We start from the raw sequence: 21,927 nt of genomic DNA, 5'->3' as shown, positions 1-21,927 counted from the left end.
TCAGTACAACAGAAGTTCTGTGTCACATGTGTATTGTTACATGTGGCCCTTTGTGTTCCAAGTGCCACATGTGATCTCAAGACAGATATCTTGCAACAGTGCTTTCTGATAGCAGTGAGATAGCCAACATACCTGCCAGCTCTGTGTAAATTCCTGCACGCTACCAGTGTAGGAGTGATTGGGAAGCATCCATTCATTTCCAGCTTCATTATCGTTGGTACCAAAAAGACCAGCTGATACACCTGGAACCAAATGAAAACAGAGTAAGATAAAAACAGAGCCACAGGAGAATTCTGGTTTTAAAAGCCACCTCTGGCCTTTTGCTATCCTGCCTAATGGAGCTCAGGTGTAATGCAGAGGTGATGTGTTTGGGTGCCAGAAGGATGGTATCCCTTGGCAGAATAACAGGTTGAGGGAGCTATATTGTCCTCCCATGTGTTAGCTTTTCACTCTGCCCTCCTGCCAGAGAAAGGTGCTACCATGACAGAAGACATATGTCTATAAAGATATATGGTGGTGCGCGTTAAAGTTTGGGATGGTGCATTACATATGAGTGGTGAAGCCGTGAGTGGGGTATGTTAATCATACCAAAAGAATGAAGCTTTTGTACCACACATTCATATGCTCCGTTATATCTGACATATTAGATAGAAACTCTCAGACTGGCTTGTGGAGGTGGGCTGGCTGGTCACATGGTACTGGCACCTCAAGCTGCTATACTCCATTAAAAGACTGGAAAATTATAATAATTCTATGTAAATCAGAGGTAGGCAAACTACGGCCCGCGGGACCGTCCTGCCCGTCCCTTGAGCTCCTGGCCAGGTGGGGCTAGCTCTTCCCCTGCTGTCCTCAGCTCACTGTGCCGCCAGTGCTCTGGGTGATGTGGCTGGTAGGGGGGCGGGGAGCAGTTGGATAAGGGGCAGGGGGTCCCAGGGGGCAGTCAGGGGATAGGGAGCAGCGGGTGGTTGGATAGGCGTAGGAGTCCCGGGGGTCTGCTGGAGGGTGGGGGTGTGGATAAGGGTCGGGGCAGTCAGGGGACAGGAAGCAGGGGAGGTTGGATAGGGAGTGAGGTCCCGAGGGGGGTGGTCAGGGGATTGGATGGGTCAGGGTTCTGAGAGGGGCAGTCAGGGGGCAGGAAGTGGGAGGGGGCACATAGGGAATGGGGCCAGGCTGTTTGGGGAGGCACAGCTTTCCCTCCCCAGCCCTCCATACAGTTTCACACCCTGATGTGGCCCTCGGGCCAAAAAGTTTGCCCACCCCTGTAAACACTTGCTGCTGTTACTATAGGGACATATATGTCTCATCATATTCACTGGCAGTGTCTTGTGCCATCTCCAGGGCTTGAGGGAAAGGCTGAGGCAGGGCAGCCTGTATTCTGAAACCTGAGGTTTCTAGAATTCAGCGAGAGAGAAAAATTAGAAGCAGAAGGGAATGGCTATGCTGAATGTTTAGTATTTACCATGATGCCATCCATCCAGTGTAACAGTACAAAGATCATAGTGAAAGTTGCAGGAGACAGAGACTCCATTCTCACTCAATACTTCAATTCTGTTAGTTTCATTTCTTATGGTGATGCCGTTCTTTTCAAGGGACTGATCCAGACTGAGGCAGTTCTCTTCCATTTGGGAAAAATTGTACATCTTGTATGTCTATTTTAAGATAATGATAAAAATGTTCAGGGTAACTAACTTAGGATGGACCTTGCACGGTATTGATTCCCCTGAACTCCCCAATGAAGTTGAACTTTCAAATATCTGAAACATAACTTATGTTAGAAATGGCAATTCCTGGTTACTGGGTCAGCTCACAGTTTGCACATTTGCAAATGGATGGTGCCATTTATGCACAGCCCCGCGTGGAGGATAGTGTGAAGCTCCTAAGGGAGCAGTGAAGCACAAAGCCTCCCAGGTGGACACAAGCAGTGAGATAATAGCTTGTTCCTCCAAGCGCAGGTGCTGTAGTTCTTCCTGGCTTACATGGGCCATGCTGGGGAAAGGTTCGTTGGGCCTTCTCCATCCCATGTACCCACATATGGGCCAGGCAGAATATAGTCCAGGATTGATGGTATTAGTTTCTCTTATTGAGGGTTATTCCCTTTTGCTGATATATTAGTGGGCGTTTCCTATCTTTGCATTAACTTATGTGAGCCACTCTATGCTAAGTCTGAACTGCAGGTAAATTCAGGGTTTGGCTTCTTTGTCAAAGTGCAGTGATTTCAATGTTGCATATTCTTTTCTGAAAAAGAATGAAGTTTGAATCTCCCCTCCTACCTTGAGTCCTGGGTAGATATCAATGGTAGTTTGGTTCATCTCCATGTGCAATGATCTCAAGCCACTACTCTCCTGGTTCAGCACTACAGTAAAGGTATTGTGAATAAAGTCCTTGGCAAGCAGCACACTGCACTTCGATGTCAGATCATACATTCTTCCATCAAAAGTCCTAAAGTGCTTGTTGCCCATCAGCACAGCATGATCTAGAGGATGATATTGCAAAAGCAATGTCACTGTGTTGTTCACAGAGCTCAATGGGTGGAACTTATTAACTGCTTGCCAGAATCAGAACTCCTTATTTGCCTATTTGTTCTCAGGAAAACTTTCTAAAATATTCATCAGCATAAATTCTAAAGCAGTTACAAATTGTCCACTATCAGCAAATTCTCCAGCAGGAAAAATGCATCAATTTCCTTGTAATTATATACCATGCTGGATCCCAAAGTCCTGGACCTTTGGGAAGTATGAAAATAGGATCCAAAGTTTACACTTGAGCCCATCTCTGTTTACAATCTTTCTGCTAAATATACATATTCTTATACAGAAAGCAGTAATAAATATTAAGGGTGTGCCTCAAACAGAGGAAACCCAGCAAAATCAGAGATAAGACTGAGACTTTCATAGATGCTGAGGATTCAACTCTAACTGCAGTCAATGGAAACAGTGGCTGCACAGCATCTCTGAAAATCTTACATCGGAAGCCCCCTTTTAAAGCCCTCCATTCTGCCCAGTTATTGGAGCTAATGAAGCATGAGATACACTGTCCAAAAACTACTGTTTCTGGAAAATATGTTGTGTACTAATTGTTGGTCAGATGTTTAATGAGGAATGCTCCTATTAGCAATACTCCCTATCTAATGCGGTCTCTGAAGTGTCTGCATCGTGTGCACTCTGAAGTTAAAAGGAGTTATGTCATTGACTTCAATGAAATTAGGATCAGGCCCTCAGTAGGAGACCCAGATATTACCTCAACCATAACGCATGCTTTGAGACCTCATCAGAATGAGATGTAGGTGAGATACAGATATATTCTACCTGCTCATTCCCCATTTCTCAACCTAGTGATGTTATAAAACAACTTTTCTGCATGGTATGTAATTTAAAAAATAAGAAAAATTCTCATGGAAATTTGCTGGAGCTGAAAGATCACAAAAATGGCTTATTTACTGGTAGGTGACTGTTACTCCACCAAAATATCAGTCTACATAAAATACTATAAAATACCATCCATAGAAATATGGTGTTAATTAACAGTCCTCTCTAGTTATGCAAAATTCTGTCTGGAGCTCAGAGGGGACTGGGACCAGCTGAGAAATATATTAGAGCTGTCAAGGAACTTACATTCAAAGGGACTCTCCATCATCCTCTGTTTGATTCTATAATATTCAGCTACTGGGTTGATGTTGTAGAGATCCCTGAGGGGCCTCATTAGCTTTTCTTCAATGAGGTAGTTAGTGATGTTTGCCAGGTCCACAGAGTGGTCTCCTTTAGGCAGCATTGGCAGTTTCACTGCCATTGAACAGTTCCTTTGGGACACAAATGATTCACTCATGTTACTACTGGTGTTAAATTGATTCAATGCAGTTAATGTATCAAATGTTATAAAATGGGAAAGAAAAATGCTACCTAAGGCTGAGTGTACCAGAGTTATTCTATTTGCTGGTGGATATTTATTCTCGGAGGTGGAAAAATCAGGTTATGATAGTAGATGATAACTTATATTGTCAATGTTAACTGGTATAAAGGTTTCAGAGTAGCAGCCGTGTTAGTCTGTATTCGCAAAAAGAAAAGGAGTACCGGTGGCACCTTAGAGACTAACAAATTTATTAGAGCATAAGCTTTCGTGAGCTACAGCTCACTTCATCGGATGCATTTGGTGGAAAAAAACGCATTTGGTGGTATAAAGGGTGTCCAAGAATAGTTGCTTGGTTCTGTTCCCTAATACTGTAACTTGATGTGAAAAACAAATATGTAAATATCTGTTTAGAAGACTATACTGCAGTGTAGAGCTTATCCAGGAATATTCACTGTTACCTGGCTGAAAAACTGTACAGGTTTGATAAAGGCTTTCGGATCTTGCTCACAGCTCTGGAAAATTTGGCTTCTGCCCACCTCAGCATCTGGTGTGTTGCCTAGTGGGGAACCAGAACAGCATATTATAAAATCAACTGTGACATTAACGTGGTTTTCAGACCAGCCAGAACGTTGCTTTGATATCAAAGGACTATTCACAAACACTCAATCCTCCCTCACATTTGTCACTTGCCTGACAGCATATCGTCCTGTTATTTAGAGGTAGCTGGTGAATGAGAAGATAACCATGTTAATATCAGTGAGAAATACAGCCTTCCTATGATGATATCATTTAACATGAACCAACACTTCAGTGAGTTGCTGTGCTACAGTTGCTACTGCAGAGGATTGAGATCTCCATTATATGCATTAGTTCTGCAGCACAGACAACCTCCTTTAAATAGTTTTAGGTATATCGTACCTCGGAAGTCCCCAGAGCTATTTACAAACTATAGACTGACAGGAATTACACAGCTAGTTCTGGGGTGGGAAAACAGTAACCATGTGGACAACAAGCACACTGGTGTCATTTTGTGGTGTCATTTTGGCCAAAGACACCAGAGTAACACACCCTCTAATATGAAACATGTCACTGAGATGCCAGGCCACTTTTTCAAAAGTAGCAAACAGCCATACCTGTATATTAGTGGTATGTGCACAAAGCAGGAAGGTGAAAATCTACCTGTGCAATTTGCATACACAAAAATGTTGCTTAAAATTTTAGGTGCAATTTTAGTAGCTAGTTTGAGAGGAGCTTGAGGATTATGGCCCTTGATGTCCACACTGAGCAGCCAAAAAGCTTGAAGTTTATTAAGAACTCATGTGAACAGCCCCAAAACAGAAAGTGATCCAATGATGACATCTACCTTGAAAAGATGCAGGGTGAATCAGCCTGAGTGGGACCTGAACCAGATGTGTATGTAGAGAGACTCTCGGCATTTCAAAGCTGATGCTTAGACCTGTAAGCCATCCCCTCTGATATAAAAATGAAGCATTCTTTTATACTAACCATATCTAAGCCTGTTTTCATGGCTCTTAATGTCACCTGGATTGGTTCCATTAACCATACATCTTTTACAATACTGGGCACAAAAGCCTGGATTTTCTTCATATATGCCTCTGTTTTCTCTTGCCAAACATCGTCCAGTGGCTTCAAAGTCACATCATAGTAGGCATCCTTCAGAGTCGCTAATGGCTCTGAAACAAGTGTGAAACTGACCTTAGCAAACCTATTTCAAAGTGGTCCTCAGCTGTACATCAGGACAAAATCTTCACTGCCCCAACACAGTTAGAGGGTGGGAGTACAAGAGGCTCTTTCCCTGCATAGGAGATTGGAGCTTTAGTCCTGATCTTCTGTGCGGAACAGGTATGTCCCTCGTCCACCTACATGCCTGCCAGCGACCAGCAGCAGACACTGAGATGGTGGGGAGCGCATGCTGCTTTTTCAAATCCACTGTAAGGAATGTTACATAACATGCTTTCCCTGGGCTCTCTCAGCCTGTCCCCGTCTGCCCTGCATGGGCAGAATGCCTCAGCGCCTGGCTGCTCTACTGTTGCAGCTCAACCTCCTACCTCGTCATCCTCCAAGGAGGATCAAGGGGACAATTTGGTTATTATAACCAAAAGCACAAATACACATTGAACTTGAGTCCAAGGACTAAGCCCTGCTATTGGCAATAGGAGGACAGATCACGTTCCGTGACTTTGCTAGAAGTTTTCTCTTGTGCCATGATGAAGGCAGTTGTTAATCACAGATTAATACAGTTCACTTGATTTTCCTCTATTAGTTTGACTGCAAATGTCGTCCATCTGAAACATGATGTGAACTGCTAGCAATGGAACAGGCTGGCAGCATGCTAACGACAGAACAGGTACAGTGCCCAGAATCTAGCTAACACAAGTTCCAGCACTCTAGTCCTCAAGTTAATGGTCCTTTGGTTTAAATGCCAGGGGGGAGAGGGATGGTGGCATTTTTCATCATGTGCTCCTTGACTGAGGAATCTGCTGCCAGTCTTAAGCCTTGTCTACAGTGTGGGGGAGTGGGGGTGGGGTGGGGGGGGAGAGATCAATCTAAGTTACCCAACTTCTGCTACGTGAATAACATAGCCAAAGTTGACGTACTTAGATCTACTTACCGCGGGGTCCACACTATGCTATGTCGACAGGAGACGCTCTCCCGTCGACTCCCCTTGCACTTCTTGTTCAGATGAAGTACGGGAGTCGACGGGAGAGCGATCTGCAGCCAATTTAGCGGGTCTAGCCCTGCTAAATCGACTGCCGATGCATCGATCGCCATGCATTGTTCCCCTGGTAAGTGTAGATAAGCCCTAAGTGTGACAGAGCCTAGATTTACTGATCTTCAGGGCATGAGTCAAAGACTTTACTTGTCGTCCAGGATTTCATTAGAGGATTTGTTAAACCAGGGTTATTTGGCAGCTTTTTTATTGTGGCAACTGGAGAAATGATCTATGTGAATATGGATCAGTGGAGTTTGTATAGATATTTATAAATAATCTATCAGAGCCCATTGTCTAGCTCAGCGCTTTTTCATAGATCAAAATAAAACCTATTCAGCATTTTATTTACTCAGTTTGCTAGCCCCTGCTTATTTCCTGCACTGACCTCACCCTGTGCAGCATACCCCCTGGCATTAGATGGCTCTGCTTACTTTTCAGTTCATTTTGCATTTGCTGGACAGTGTCTTGAATTTTTTCCAAGTAAAGTAGGAGGTTGTTCCTCAGGGTTTGCCTGATTCCACTCTGCTTCCACATCTGGGCGACAGCTTTCCCCCCATTTTGGAGGATTCCGGCAACCTCTTGGGAGGCTTTCAAAGGCCAGCCAGCTGCTTCATACAGGAAATCAATTTGCTGCACCTGCAGTGGACCCCAAACAGCAAGAAATGTAGAAATATGCAGTGATTTTTAGCAAACTTTTGGAGCCTGTTTCCTGTGACAATAATCAGCGCTCTGGAGCTTCAGGACTACCATGTCTTTAGCAGCAAACCTCACAGATTTCCCATAATGCTTTTGTGATGAATGTGGGAATTTTCTGTACTATTTGTATGCACTATCTTTATGACTCTGTACCCATCATCTTGGCATCACTACCGTTGGGGGGGAAGAATTGTTTTTTTCCCTAGGCAGGGAGATCAGGTTAGGTATGTGAGACATATAGGCACTAGAACTGTCTGGGCTGAAATCAACACATTTGAATGGAAGATCCTACAGAAACAATAGGAACCCCAATGACCAAAAATTACCACTTAGCTGCAGAGGCAGCTGTGGATGTGAACGCAGCACGGCTGTGTCTGGAGAACAAAGACAAAAGACAAGAGGAGCAGGGTAAACAGGCAAAGAATGCTCCTTGAACTGGGAGACAAAGGAGACAACGTGGGCGAGGATGCAATCGGGAAGTAGAGAATGGCGACACCCCCTCTTCCACCAATAGGAATCATATCCTAAAAGCCTGACCCCCTCATGCTAACCCAAAGACTTTGAGATTCTGCATGCCAGGTGACTAATGCAGTGTTAGCTCATATTGAAGAGCCTATTGGGTGTAGATGCAGATATATAGAGTAGTACACCCTGAAGGTGAAAAGAAAAAGCCTCCCACAGGAACATGGCCTGTCTGGGCTCACTGTAGGGAGTCAGAGAGAGAGGCAGGGATTGCTGGTGCCCAAGGCCCAGTTTCAGACCTGTGGAGGCTGTGGGCCTGCCCCTTTGGGACTATGGGGACGCTTGGTGTGTGGCATGCTAAAGGGATCACTCCCAAAGGACTGGCTACAGGCTGGCACATAGACCAGAGCCTGTGAATCTGTGACAGTTTTGTATCTTTCTTGCAAGATTCCTATAGAAAAGGGCTATCTGATTGATTGAAAACCCAAGGCAGGTTTATAGGACCAGATCCTGAAAGATACTGAGTGCCCATATTTCCACTAATGTCTTTGGGAGATGAGGTGGATCAACATCCCTTAGAGTTTGTTACATAGACAAGGAACCTTTATAAGGCTGGAGTGTGCTTTTCCTTTATATGAACAGCAGTGTCCAGAAAGGATGGACCATTTAATAGTTCAAATTAGACAAAACAACCAGAGTTAATACAATGGTGTTTCATTTGTATTAATGACTGTGACCAAAAGCAACCCTGGATTCACACCTTACACACTATTGTCATAATCTTTCTACAAAATATGCCTTGTGAGGTATCATTTGAAAACTAATAATTCACTGATCAATAATATCATGGTGTAATATGATAATATTGCAAAATGTAGGTTGCAATATTATATGTAAAGTTATAATTCCCCCCATATAATGTTGTTAGCATATATTCAAACCCATGTAGCCCTGACTAGGCAGAAGTTGTTAAACAGTCTGTCCTAAATAAAGGCATGTGTGTTTACCTCTGTTTACATATAAGTAGTAAACAGAGACCTTGAGACAGCAAGAGAGGGTACATCAGTTTTGCAAAGATAAAGGACAAGCTAATGCCTCTAGGCAGGTGTCATCAAAGTTGACTGTAAATCACCAGTCAACTGGCCAGGAACAGATCGATCTGCATTTTCACAAACAAGATGGAACCTCTTTCACCACGAGCCTCCATGTCTCCATCTTCACAGCAGAAAGGAACTTTATCTAGGGGTAACCCTCAGGAAAATGCATTTAAAAGGGGGACTGGACTATAAAAGTGAGGGGCAAAAACTCCCCAGGTAGTCAGTCGTCCCCCACCGAAGAAGATAATGGGACCAGCCTGTTGATTTTGGAAGGGATCCTGACATGAAAATTTGCTGGGAACATGTGGCAAGGATTTTACCTTGAACCAAGAGTAGTTTAAGTTTTAGCTACTAGAAAATGGTCTCTCTTTATTTCTCCTGTAACCATTTTTTACTTTAATACTTTCTACTTGTACTCACTTAAAATCTCTCTTTGTAGTTAAATGAATTTGTTTTGTTTTTATTCAAAACTAATCCAGTGTTGTGTTCAAACTGAACTGTTTGGATAACTCCAGTTAAAGGAGCAAACTGCTGGATATTGTCCGCTTACAGGGGCAATGGACGTCTAATATCTGAACTGTCCAGGAGAGGGCTGGGCTGTGTAGAACACACATTTTTAGGACAATTTGGGACTGGAAGTGTGTTGGGATCACCCTGCAAGTAGTAACCCAGGCTGGTGGAAGCCAGAGTGTGATGGAGTGTTGCTGACAGGCTACTGGGGTCAGAACTGTTGATCCAGAACTGCAGCTATACACACACTCTCAGGCTGTTACCTGCATGCTGTTAGGCTGTTGGTGAGTGGACCAGCTTGGGAGCTAACCAGCAAAGCATTGTGAGTCACCCAAGATTACAGGGCAGGTGGTGAGACAACACCTCACTGGTTTGTATTGCACCCCACAATGACCCCTTCCCAGAGAATAGCAAGGATGTTTCTTGCACAGGATTTCATGGTGCTCTCATGTATACTGCACAACAGAACGGGACCATCCTGCATTAGGTGTTTTGGCCATTTCTGAGATTTTTACAATCTTTAAGCCAATTGGTCATGCTCATTACTTACTGATCTCCTGAATTTCCAAACAGATTCATCAAACTTCTTGATCTTCTCCAGGAGTTTGGCTTTAAGGTGGGACCCAATTTCATTAAGTTTATACTGTGAAAATATGAAATATCAGGATTTTATGATTTAGGAACCACTTGTGCTGGGCCAAGACCATTAAGAGTCTAGTCAAACTCCAGCAGAGTTCCCTGGTGGTTGAACTCCTAGTGGGGAAACAAGCTGCACATTGCTCCAAAAGGGCGCAGTCTGGGCTAGAAAGGGGAACAGGAGAAATTTGCTGATGCCCCAGCTCTCTGAAGACTCTCCTCCTTGCAGCACTCCTATGGCGCTGTGGTGGGAGTTCAGTGGCTTGGGCACTGACCTAGGATTCAGGAAACCTGGGTTCTATTCCTGCTGGATGAAATTGGGAAATTTTGTCTGTCTCTTCTATTTATACTATCAGCTCTTTGGGAGCAGGGTCTGACTCTTAGAATATTTTTACCTAGAACAAAGAGGACCCAGCTGAGATCAGGGCCCCTAAGTGCTATTGTGATACATATAATCTCCACCCTTTCCCCCAATAGATACCACACAGGACTCAGCAGCAGAAACCCTACCTGCCCTCCGCAGAGGTGAATCTTGCAATGCCAGCGGCCTTGCCGGTGCATTAAGGCATGTTTTACATGTCCCTGCAGAATTTGGCCCACTATCTTCTCCCAATAACACTGTTACATATGTTCTATATTCTCCCTGTGGTCTGAGCACAGAGCTCCCATTGATCTCAGTAGGATTTTTGTGCTGGGACAAAAAGAAAAGGAGTACTTGTGGCACCTTAGAGACTAACAAATTTATTAGAGCATAAGCTTTCGTGAGCTACAGCTCACTTCATTGGATGCTGGGACAGCATCTTTACTGTCTAGCTCTAGGTGGGTTGATCTTTTCAACTCCACTTTTGGCAAGACCTCCCCCTCCCCCGCAAATGTTGACTCATCCCAGATATAAAAATGGTTACATAATATACATGGTTATCAGGGGAGAATCCCAAACACCTCTATTGTGCCACGTTATTGGATACAATCCACTAATGAAACCCATCTGGAGGATGTTCCACTAATTTGATGAGGTTAAGAAAATATTCTGTAGCTCGAACTGCAGCACTACTATCAACTGCTGCTAAAGGCATCTCACCTCAACTTTAACTACTGGATCTCCACAACCATGAGCCACCAAACTCAAGCTCTGGTTAACAGCGGTTAGCATCAATTGTCCCATTCTTTCTTGCCTTACGCCATTAATGCTGATATAAGTATTAATGGTAGCCATCTGTTGTCCATCAGTACATGCAGTGAGCTCTACTCCTTCCTCCAAGTCCCCTGGGAGAGTAAAAGGAGATATTCATTTGCACAGACAACATTGACAGGCATTGGTGTTTTAAAGCCAGCTTTATAATTAATTGAATAGAGTGGTATATATGCAATAGCGATAGAGGTTATGTCTTTGCAGAGAAAAGCAAGGACTAATGAGGAGAAACATCAAATCAGCTTAATTATTTGCATTTCTCCTTTTGTGTAACTTGTATATACTTTACACAAAAAGCGTGCAGGCTTTTTGAAGCATTGGGTTAACATAATAAAGTGACATTCTCCTCTCAGATCTCCATAATGATTCTTGTGCTCTCTCTTTGACTTCAGCAGTCTTTCACTCACTCATATCCTGCGTAGGTCACAAATGAAAATGTGTTGGGCAGTCTAATCACTGATTCATCCCCCCAAAAATGACTGTATGCGGTAGTGTCACACACTGATCCATTTCCGTGCAAGAGCATACCAAGAAGGGAGGAATGAGGTGTTGCATGGCTTTTGCAGGCATTTCTTGCAGCCTCTACATGCACAGGTTCTGAGTCAAGCCATTGCTATCAACCCTTGATTTGCACATTAAACCCCATGTAGGCAAGGGGAGGATCAGTCACTTGAGACAGTGTTTCAACTACATCACCACCTATTCAAATCCAGACTTGGTTGGGAGTTATTCACAAGTCACTACCACCCAATCTATATTAAATGAGTTGTTGGGCTCAGTATACAGGGTCCATACAGTGAAAAACTATCATCATAATTGGCACCTTTGTTGATAGGCTCAACTCCTCAGATTGAATGGCAATGAAAACTGAACTGAGCTGGCACTCTTTCCTCTCCTGTGTGCGCGCAATGCAACTGGCTGTCAATCACAGCTTATTTTTATAAATTGCAGCCCTTATATACTCACCCTTTACATATCCCATATAATACTGATGACACTCCTTTCCTTTAGAAGCAGTTACTTTTACTTTCTCTTTTTGATCAATATTTCCCTCCATCAGGACTTGGATTTGAACAGCTGAGGAAGTAGCAGTTCCTGTCAGACCTAGCCAAATATCCTCAGATGCTTTTAGCTGCATTCATAAGAAGAAAAAAAATATATATTGATTCAGAGCTAAGGCAAAGAATAAATGAAGCAACATTCAGTGATGATGTTGGAATGCAAATGAATTCTACGTAAGACTAGATGGTAATGCAGATATTTTTCAATGCCTGTGCTTTACACACAAGAGATCCTGTGCTGAAAAGCCCAAGCAATAGGATAATTGACTTGAGACAGAACAATTTGATAGCAAAGTGGAGTCAATCAATTACAGCATTGCAGATTGCCAGGCATGTGAATAATCTTTTAATGGTGGCAATGAAAGAAACACTGATGATCAGTTATTTGCTATACTGCAAGCTTGTGCCACTCATTCCCAGTGCATGTGCCAGAGTATAAAGCCCATATGCGTGAGCTGAGTTTCTCGCCTTTAATATCTCTTCTTTTGATATAATTCCTTTAGAAGAATGTCCAAATCATTAAAATATTTCAAGTGGTAGCTAATGTTGCATAAAATAATTATGGTTAGCTATCAGTGTTCCTCCCAAAACAGGCTCAACAAATGTAATGTGTTGACTTCAATGCTTTTCTCTTCCCCATGAGTTCCTCTATCTTAATTACTATCTACAAGTTAAAAGCCAGAAAGGAAGGTGTTTGCCTGACTGATGATCATAGTATCAGGCAGTTCTCCATCTCTCTTGCAGAGACCAATGTTGTTTTCTGGCAATGGACCCTTTGTTTGAGTCTAACATTTTGTTTCCCCATGATTAAAAGATCCTGTTTTATGCTTCACCAACTAGGCCAGTCACTTAACCTGCAGATGCTGAATACAGTAGCAGGCTGTGGAGCCCATTTAAAAAGCATAACATACGCTCCAGTAGAGATATACTTACTGCATTTGTCACCAAAATCTGCAGCTGACTGGTCTTGGTACTTTCTTTTCTCTTGTGGTCACACTGCATCTGCAGTGCACACCAACATGGTAAAGGGGGTTGCTACCAAAATCAGGAAGCAAACTCCTTTTTGATTTTTAGCCTGAATTTTCCCCATTTTACTGTCTTGTTAGTCATTTACTGCACTCACGCAGATTAGAAGCTAGATGGCAGTATGACTTCAACAGAGAAAAAAATAACACTGGGAGTGCTATAAAGCCGTTATTTTAAAAGACTTCACAGATGTCCGTGCCCAGCATTAAACTCACTTCAAATTCCATCAAATATTTCTTCACTTCAGCTGTGCTGTTATTCTTTAAGGCTATTGTGAGCACCCCATCCTCTCTGACATCACCAGTATAGTGGAATCTGCCTTCTGACTGCAGGACGATATGTCCTCTGTTGAGCTGATGCTTTCCAGAGAGAACAATTACCTAAATATGGAAAATGTCAATATTTACGCTTAGTTTTACTATGGAAATTAAGAAGAGTAAGAGAATCTGCAAGAGTTGTCACAGATCTTGGCATTCTCTCAGTCACTCAGCAAAATGATGAACCACACTTGTTATTTCAGAAACCAATGCCTCTTGAAACATATAGCTCCCTCTTACTCTATTGTGCCTCTAAGTCTTTGTGATTTAACTACTGTACATTCAGCAATCACTTATGTCTACAAGACTAGATGAATGGCTGAACTAAAATTGCACTTCTAATAAAACTTCTTTTTGCTCTTGTACTGAACTACGGTAGCTGTCATTCTTGTAGATACTTTTTTATATATAAGCAGAAGATTTTTAAAGCAGGAGGATACATCCGTGACATGTTAAAGATAGGCCCAAACTTCAGAAATAAACAATTCCAAATTTTGAGAAAGTTTTACTGAGACCAAGTTAAGAACTCTATTTTTAACTGGACCCAAACCCTCTGTGCTTGCCAACAAGGGAAGCAGCTGGGAAGAGACCAAATTTATTTTACAAATACAGACTTTAAGTATGCCGGTGAATATTTTGACGCTTTTATTATCTACAGGAAGCTCTGGATTCTAAGCATGAAAACAGGACAGAACACAGAAAGCTGACCAGTTTGTGTGTGTAAACTAAAAACAAGCATCAAACATGGGACCAAAGCTTGACCTCCAAATTCTACCACTAGCACCAGAACCAGCACAGGCTGGGAATGCTCTCAAGGCAATACTATGTAGCTAGGGATGAAGGTTTCAGAGTAGCAGCTGTATTAGTCTGTATCTGCAAAAGAAACAGAGTACTTGTGGCACCTTAGAGACTAACAAATTTATTTGAGCATAAGCATGTCGCTCACGAAAGCTTATGCTCAAAAAAATGTGTTAGTCTCTAAGGTGCCACAAGTACTCCGTTTCTTTTTTCTAGGGATGAAGGAGAGCCTGGTATATTGCTTTCTGGTGACCTCTCTGACCAACAACTGGAACTGCATAGACGAGCTCTGGGAAAGGCAAGGGCCTTTGAGTAAGGGCATGGGAAAGGAGTGACTGGCATTCTTAAGGGGGGGACTAGAGAATCTCTCCAAAGGGGGCATATATAAAAAAGTTATGAGAGTTTGGTGGTAACAACTATTTTTCCCCATCCCAAAATGCCATTCAATTTTTATTTATATTTTGCTAAATTCTAGAAACAAATATCTGGTGGTAATTTTTGTAGAAAGCTGAGACTCAATGAAAATCAGTCATTTAACTGGCAAATACTTGTGAATTGCAGACACAGCAATATACTAATATCCGACTTACACTTGGAAGGTCACACAGTGCAAGACTCATGTAATAATCCAGCCAAGTTGAGAAGTCTGTTTCTATTTTACCCAGCATATGTTGCTTGCTGCATGAGGTCAGAAAAACATTCTCCAAAGTGGCTTCTAACTGAATTTTATCTGGATACGATGGTCTGTTTCTCTGTATTAAACCAAGAAAATACTCTGTTAATGTAGCAATTGAATGAAAAATTATAGTTATCCAAAATAACAATTTTCCCCCGCACATCAGATTGCCAGCTTCACTCCCCATCCCATGCTAATTGTTTGTTTCTGAACCAAAAGAAGGTCCAGTATACATGTCTCACCCAACTCCTGTTACCTAAAGAGCCAAAGCTTCAACATAATCCAAAAATACAGTTCTTTCACTAAGAAGCATGTTGGTTTATCAGCATAACTACTGGGCCCAAATGTATAGCATCATTGTACACTCAAGGCAAAAGTGATGCCTGTATTTTATTTCATTTGATTTATTCTTAGCTATTCTACAAATATTTTTCTTTTTCCACATGAAAATAAAGGAAATCCATAAATAGTGATGATTTACAAAATAATAAGAAAAGTAACCTCCTTCAGCTGAATGGAAAATGCTTATAGACTGTGTTTCAAAATCCATTCTAGATTTTTCACGGAGTTCTAAGGTGATTCATGTGAAATTCAAAAACTAAGGATAAACCCTGTCGACACAGAAATTGCTCCTGCAAAGTATACAATGAGTAAACAGATTAGTAGCTTTTTGATACCTTATATGTCAGATTCTGTGTGATTTTTTTTCCATCCCAGTTCAGATCTAGATATTCAGTAAACAAGATTGTTGCTTGTTTTATAGACCCACATGCCTGAAGATTTCCTACAGTTAGTACTTTCTGAAGCTGGGAGAGAGAAAAATGGAATATACATGTTAGTGCCTTTGCCTGTCTTATATTTTCTTTCTGGAAAATTAGTTTACAGTTATACAAAATGCATTTTATAAACTCTTAGAGAATTGCTATCGTGGCACGTACACCAAAGTAGAATCCATCCCGGTGCAGAGAGCTATCGCAAGTGGAGCCTATGCACCATTTAAGTTCTGCTTTATTCCTATTGCGAAACTTAAGTGGTGTGTAGCCCTTGCCATGGTCATCAGCACAAGAGTGCATTTCATCCCGAATGCACAAATTATTTTTAGACTTGAATTGGAATTTGTCTGCACAATTGTGAGAACTCTTTAGATGGAAAAGGAATACAGTAAAGATTCCCCAGAGGTTTTATTTTACCCTCTCTAAAGGTTTGCTAAGAAAAAGTCTGCTTCAAATGCAATCAAAACTCAGGTTTTCATGACAACAGAAGGGAAGCACTTTCAAATCTCATAGTGGTTAAGGCTCAGAAAGTAAAATGTGCCTACTCATATTGAACTCCAGATTCATACCTGACCTGAAGAAACTGCCACACAAGCATCCCAGAGGGTGATGTTGAACTTAGATGTATCTTCCAAAGTAATTTTGAAGTCAGCAGGCTGCCCACCATTCCAAGTGAGCTGCATCTAAAACCAGAAGGGAGAGATTTCTACATTGATCCTGGGCTGCAGGACTAGAACTAATGGAACAGCCTGATAGAATCCTCCCAAAGAAGATGTCCAGTGGAAACAACCATATTTGTTGCAATAACTACTATGGAAGGCCAGTATTTTCTATTCACAAAATGTTGAGGCATTTCTAAGTCTGTCCATGTTCCATGTCCTAGAGAGTGTGAATGTTCTACTGAATTGAATGCTGTCAGGCCTCAAAAACCACCTTCTGCTCCTCTTGGCAAATCCATAGATAAACTGAACTTTTAGAATGAAGTCAATGAAAGTCTTTCCGTTGACTTCATTGGGAATTGGATTGGGCCCACAGTCCTTCCTCAGCAAAACTACTCTTGAAATTAATAATTCCAGTGGGAGTTTTGCCTGTATAAGAACCGGACAAACAAGACTTATCCCTAGGCAAATACTGATCACTACAGATATAATCACTTTTGTATGAAAAGTGAGCGCTCTCTGTTATCTGTGCAAGGATTGGAAGGAAATCCCAAGCTCCAGAGAGAGCACTGCACATTTCATGCAGCTTATTACTGGGCATTATCATCAGCTTCAGGTGATAATTTACTGTGCAAATGCCATGTCATGCAGTGCAGTGCAGTGCAAATGCTATGTCATGCATACATCTTTCAGATAGGTCATGTAATATTTTTCATTTTTCTTATTTTGGGGAATGATTTGCAAACTATTTTTTCCATTCCTAGCATAAGCATTTTGCAGACAAACCTGGCCAAAATGTATTTTAAATCTTTTTTCTTTTCATGCAACAGATTTCCTCATTGCTCCCTACCTTCTTTTTTGCGTGGGACTTTCATTTGGAGCCTAAAAACTGAAGTTCTGTCTGCTTTGTATATACATTAAAAAACTCAGAGCAGTTTTTATAGGAATAGGGATTTATGTGGCCATTCTAGGCCAAAATTAATTTGACTCCCTTCCCCCCACTGCTGTGCCCACAAAAGTGCAACATGTACACTGGACATCAGCAAAATGTTATCAGTTCCCAAGAGTATTTGATAAAGCACGGTTGTGTGTCTATACTTAGAAAAGGAAATAATTGACGCTAGGACACAGCAATGTTTGGTAAGTTACAGCTGTCCAATGGTGATCACTGTATACGGCTCTGGAAATGAAGGATACAGTATAAATATATTATTATAGATATTATTTAATTTGCAGCACCTCTCATTATCGTACCTGCTGGTTGTACTTTCCACCTTTTCTTTCAGACAAGGAACTGACCTCCAGTTGCCTCAAGGTGAAATTAAACGGGTGAGCAACAGTGGCTCTGTACTTTACATGCTCTTTTCCAAATTTCAGGGAAGATGAAACTAATACCTGGGAAACATCAACAGACACAGAAATGTCTTGAATAACAAAACTCCTTACACTAACTGAGCTGGGAAATCCAGCACAAAGCTGTTTTTGTAGTTTTTACTCACATGAATGACATGCTTAGCACTAGAAGTCAATTTTAGAGTTAGGGCATTCTTACTATCTAAATCTCCTCTGTGGTTTCAGAAGGATGCAGCATTTCTCTTTACCAGTGCACTAAGGCCATCATCCTGCAAAGAGTTACGTATGTGTAACACCAACAGACCCCAGTTGTCGCCGGGCAGGATTGAACCTGGAACCACTGGAGCTAAATACATGAGCCTCTACTGCATGAGCTAAAAGCCATATGGCTGTTAGCTAAGACTGTAGAGCAGACTCATTACATCTCTGTCTCTAAGTGGTCTTGGTGCCACTAGGTGGGATAGAATGCCACACGCAGATGGTGTGTGGGTTACACATGCACTTAACTTTAAGCACTGCAAGCAGTTCCATTGGCTTCAAGAAGACTTCTCATGGCATGTGAAGTTTAAGTATATGCATAAGTTTTCCAGAATTGGGGTCTAACTTGTGCAGTGTTATGCAAGAACTGTTTAACATCACACACCACACATGGAAATGGCAGCATACATTTCAGCAGTGGTTCAACTGTTCCCTGTATATCCCTCTTCTAAATTTCATTTGGGATATTGATGCTTGTACATAATTACTCTAAGGGAGGCTTGATTCTTTATGGCGGCAAACTCATTTTCCGCTATGGTAATGAGTTTTATACTTTGCTTTCCCCCTTCCCATCATTAAGAAAATAATACTCTTTGAAATATACCTGTCTTGAGTAACGTTATGCCAGTGTAACAACCTGTTTAGTGCCTCAGTATGTTCGTAATTATACCTTAGATACAAATTCAGAGTACACATAATTTGCTTTAAGTCAGAGCTTGAGATGAACTCAACTGTTCACCCATGTTTCTATGTTATAACTGAGATGATTCTGATTAAATTATGGTCCTTTACTTTACCAATTATTTTTAAAGGCAGATTTGCTCCTTTATTTTAAAAACTGAAACTGGTTTACCTGTTTACAGTGTAAAATGTATTAAAACAATGAGGAGTCCAGTGGTGCCTTAAAGACTAACAGATTTATTGGGACATAAGCTTTTGGGGTTAAAAAATGACTTCTTCAGTCTTCATCCCCTTCAGTCTTCAGAATAAGTGTTTTTTAACCCACAAAGGCTTATACCCAAATAAATCTGTTAGTCTTTAAGGTGCCACCGGACTCCTTGTTGTTTTTTTGGATACAGAGTAACACAGCTACCCCTCTGATAAAATATATTAGACATTTTATGCCAAATGTATCATTCTTATTGCTAATTAGGAGAAATCAAAGAAGAAAAGGCTGTGATTAAATCACTGATGTTAAAAATGCCTGCCACTTGGAGTATTTATTATCTAACTCCTGTTAGTATGAATCTGACCCACTTCATTGAAAGAAACAATCTCTTAATCCTTTACAACCACCACACCACCTTCAGTGGCTTCTCACCTAATTCAAAATTCTTTTTTTGGCTTTGAAATTCCCCAAAGACTTGCTCCATTCTACCTCTTTGACCCTATATCCATCCTCTGCCCCATTCTAGTCATTTGCTCCTTAAATCTTGGCCTGCATGTTATTCTGAACAGTTATTTTTTGCCCTTTCATTTGGGTTGAAATTCCTTCAGTTTTCCACTCTGGACCATTTCCATTTAGCCTTTGGTTGCCTCTGTTTATAAAGCAGTTTGTAGGGTTGCTGTATGAAGGATGTTGCACACAATAAAAGGCATTGCATTTAAGTAGTTCCACTAAGAATAAGGACTGCTCCACATTCATAGTTTTACAAAGTTATCTTAATAAGTCTACAGTTTTTCTCCTGCTCAAATTCCTTGACTATCTTTCTGTCTCATTTAGTCTTTTCAAACACACTTGATATTCCACAAATCTCTTCTGTACTGTGTGCTGTTTTACCTGGTCCTTGTTGTTCCAACCAATGGTGACGTCATCCTGATGATTGTGTGTTGAATGCTCCACATACATGTTGACCTTTGAATGCCAGGGAAAAGGAATGGAGAGAGGATGGAAAAACTCCACTAAAAGAAAGAGTTCAAACAGATTAACTTCAGATTACCATGCTGGTTTTCTGTTACTTTTAATTAGTGACAGTGCACATGACATAGCACCTCAAGAAGACAAGGACAAGGACAACATTTGGCACTTAGCAAGAATGTCTTTTTCTCATAAAATCATTTTTTGTGCCACATGTTGATTTTTACTGACTACAAAGAACCACAGAAGGGGGAAAAATTCTCTATTTACTAATAAATCAACCATGCAGTAATTAAAATGGAGACATCTGCTCAAAAGAAATTCCTGTAGAGAACACCAGGAAAGTTGTTATTTTCAGATGAAGAAATCTCGGCATCGGGGGCTAGATGGTCTTTCTAGACAGATCACTTAGAAAGGTGGGAGTGGTAGAGGGCCACTGCTCTAGGGAGAACACCACAAGGCAATGTGCACAATGCCCCTGGGGCTCCTGGGCTGCCTTGGTGGAATGTAATTTACTATAAGCAGTTTCTGAAGAAGAAGGCCATATGAAATAACCTAGCTCGCTTTAAAACAAAGGGCCCAATATTGAAGTACTTACTCCTTGAATTCATTGGCAACTTTGCCTGAGCAAGATCTATAGGATTGGTCCCAAAATGTTTGAACTTATCTGGCATTAAAATATTTAGATAACCAGATTTTGTGTCCTTTACTTTTAAGTTCCCTTTATTTTCTGCTGTCAAGGCTTCCTACAAAGTTGAGAAACCTACCCTTAATGTCATGACCTCCAGATAACTTTGGGAAGAGTCCAGCGTAAGCGCCTGTTACTTTTACCTCCTTGCCGTCCCACAGCACAATGTGTCTCAACAAATGAGTTCTGTTACTTTTCTGGTAAACCGTCATAAACACAAGCTGCCGTGGAAGAAATTTTAACTGAAAATAGAATCAGGGGAGGAATCCATTAAAAAACAGGGCTTTCGAGACAGAAAAATCTAAAATGTGTAATTTGGGATTGAATTCACTGGGGCCAGTGGTCATCTATTAAATAAATGTTTGTATGGTGTCAATTCAATGGAACCCTGAACCTTCACTGAGGCTTTTTGTTACTACCATTATATAAATGATAGTGCATGTCTGCTGTCAAATATCCTACTCTGTCTACTGTAACCAAACATACACAGTACTGTAACCGCTTTACAATATCTGTTTTCGTACACTTATTGCTTACTCTGCCATCTCTATCTGACCACACCTATTACAGTATTCTCTCTATTGCACCACAGTGTCACCATTTTAAAAAAAATTCAGTGTTTGCACAAGCAGTTACTACAAACAGTGGTAGAAGACGTTTTTACAGTTTGCTTCTCTACTTAGACTAGGAAGTAGGTGTGGTAACTGTGTAGCAAGAGTTGGCCAATATTCAGTTTTAAATATATTACAACATTTTCTCTACAGTATGTATTTGTATATACTGTGCACTGTCTATATGCATGCGCAGACAAACCCCAAACCAAACAGTGGTTACATTGTTGGACACTAAACTAAACAACTGTGAGCCGTAGAATACTACAGGCCTACTCCTGCTTCTAATGTAGTAGATAGCAAAACTCCTAATGGCTCCAACAGAAGCAGGATTAGTCCTAAGCATGGACACAAAATGACAGTGGCTATTTAGCTGATGGTACCAACCTGGGGCATTGTGTACATCATTTCAATGACTTTTCTGTAGCTGGTCTCTGTGAAAGTTAACCTAGTTGTAAGATGGAAATCCTTTTTTTCCATCCTGATAGAGAGTCTGCCTTCTGCTTCCCTCATGGAGTAATTTACCTATGGGAATTCCAGTTAAAGTGAAAGAGAAAACTGACTTAATTAGATTCAGACTCTTGTTTCTGTGGCAGAGTATATTACACGGAAAGGTGGATGTGATTTGTCATTTTCTTTCTTACATTCATATTGTAAAATGAAAGGTTACAAAAAC

General features: G+C 41.3%; 1 protein-coding gene across 4 annotated transcripts in view; it reads right to left on the bottom strand.

The window, feature by feature from the left end:
- The window catches only part of LOC119862732, a 165,502-nt gene that overhangs the window by 7,666 nt on the left and 135,909 nt on the right, over window positions 1–21,927 (bottom strand). For all 4 annotated transcript variants that reach the window (XM_043493431.1, XM_038419951.2, XM_043493430.1 and 1 more), the window contains 18 exons: window positions 21,639–21,776; window positions 20,720–20,882; window positions 19,875–19,996; window positions 17,738–17,878; window positions 16,394–16,507; window positions 15,729–15,857; window positions 14,966–15,127; window positions 13,476–13,640; window positions 12,140–12,305; window positions 11,063–11,247; window positions 9,896–9,988; window positions 7,012–7,216; window positions 5,353–5,540; window positions 4,305–4,402; window positions 3,612–3,796; window positions 2,271–2,473; window positions 1,460–1,649; window positions 133–242 (listed from right to left, as the gene is read on the bottom strand). In XM_043493431.1, coding sequence (XP_043349366.1) covers window positions 133–242; window positions 1,460–1,649; window positions 2,271–2,473; window positions 3,612–3,796; window positions 4,305–4,402; window positions 5,353–5,540; window positions 7,012–7,216; window positions 9,896–9,988; window positions 11,063–11,247; window positions 12,140–12,305; window positions 13,476–13,640; window positions 14,966–15,127; window positions 15,729–15,857; window positions 16,394–16,507; window positions 17,738–17,878; window positions 19,875–19,996; window positions 20,720–20,882; window positions 21,639–21,776 — 2,757 coding nt within the window. The remainder of the gene's footprint in view (window positions 1–132; window positions 243–1,459; window positions 1,650–2,270; window positions 2,474–3,611; window positions 3,797–4,304; window positions 4,403–5,352; window positions 5,541–7,011; window positions 7,217–9,895; window positions 9,989–11,062; window positions 11,248–12,139; window positions 12,306–13,475; window positions 13,641–14,965; window positions 15,128–15,728; window positions 15,858–16,393; window positions 16,508–17,737; window positions 17,879–19,874; window positions 19,997–20,719; window positions 20,883–21,638; window positions 21,777–21,927) is intronic.

Source organism: Dermochelys coriacea, chromosome 10, assembly GCF_009764565.3.
Source record: "Dermochelys coriacea isolate rDerCor1 chromosome 10, rDerCor1.pri.v4, whole genome shotgun sequence".
NCBI lineage: Eukaryota > Metazoa > Chordata > Testudines > Dermochelyidae > Dermochelys > Dermochelys coriacea.
Note: the sequence above shows the minus strand (reverse complement) of the source record. Positions and strands in the feature narration are given on the sequence as shown.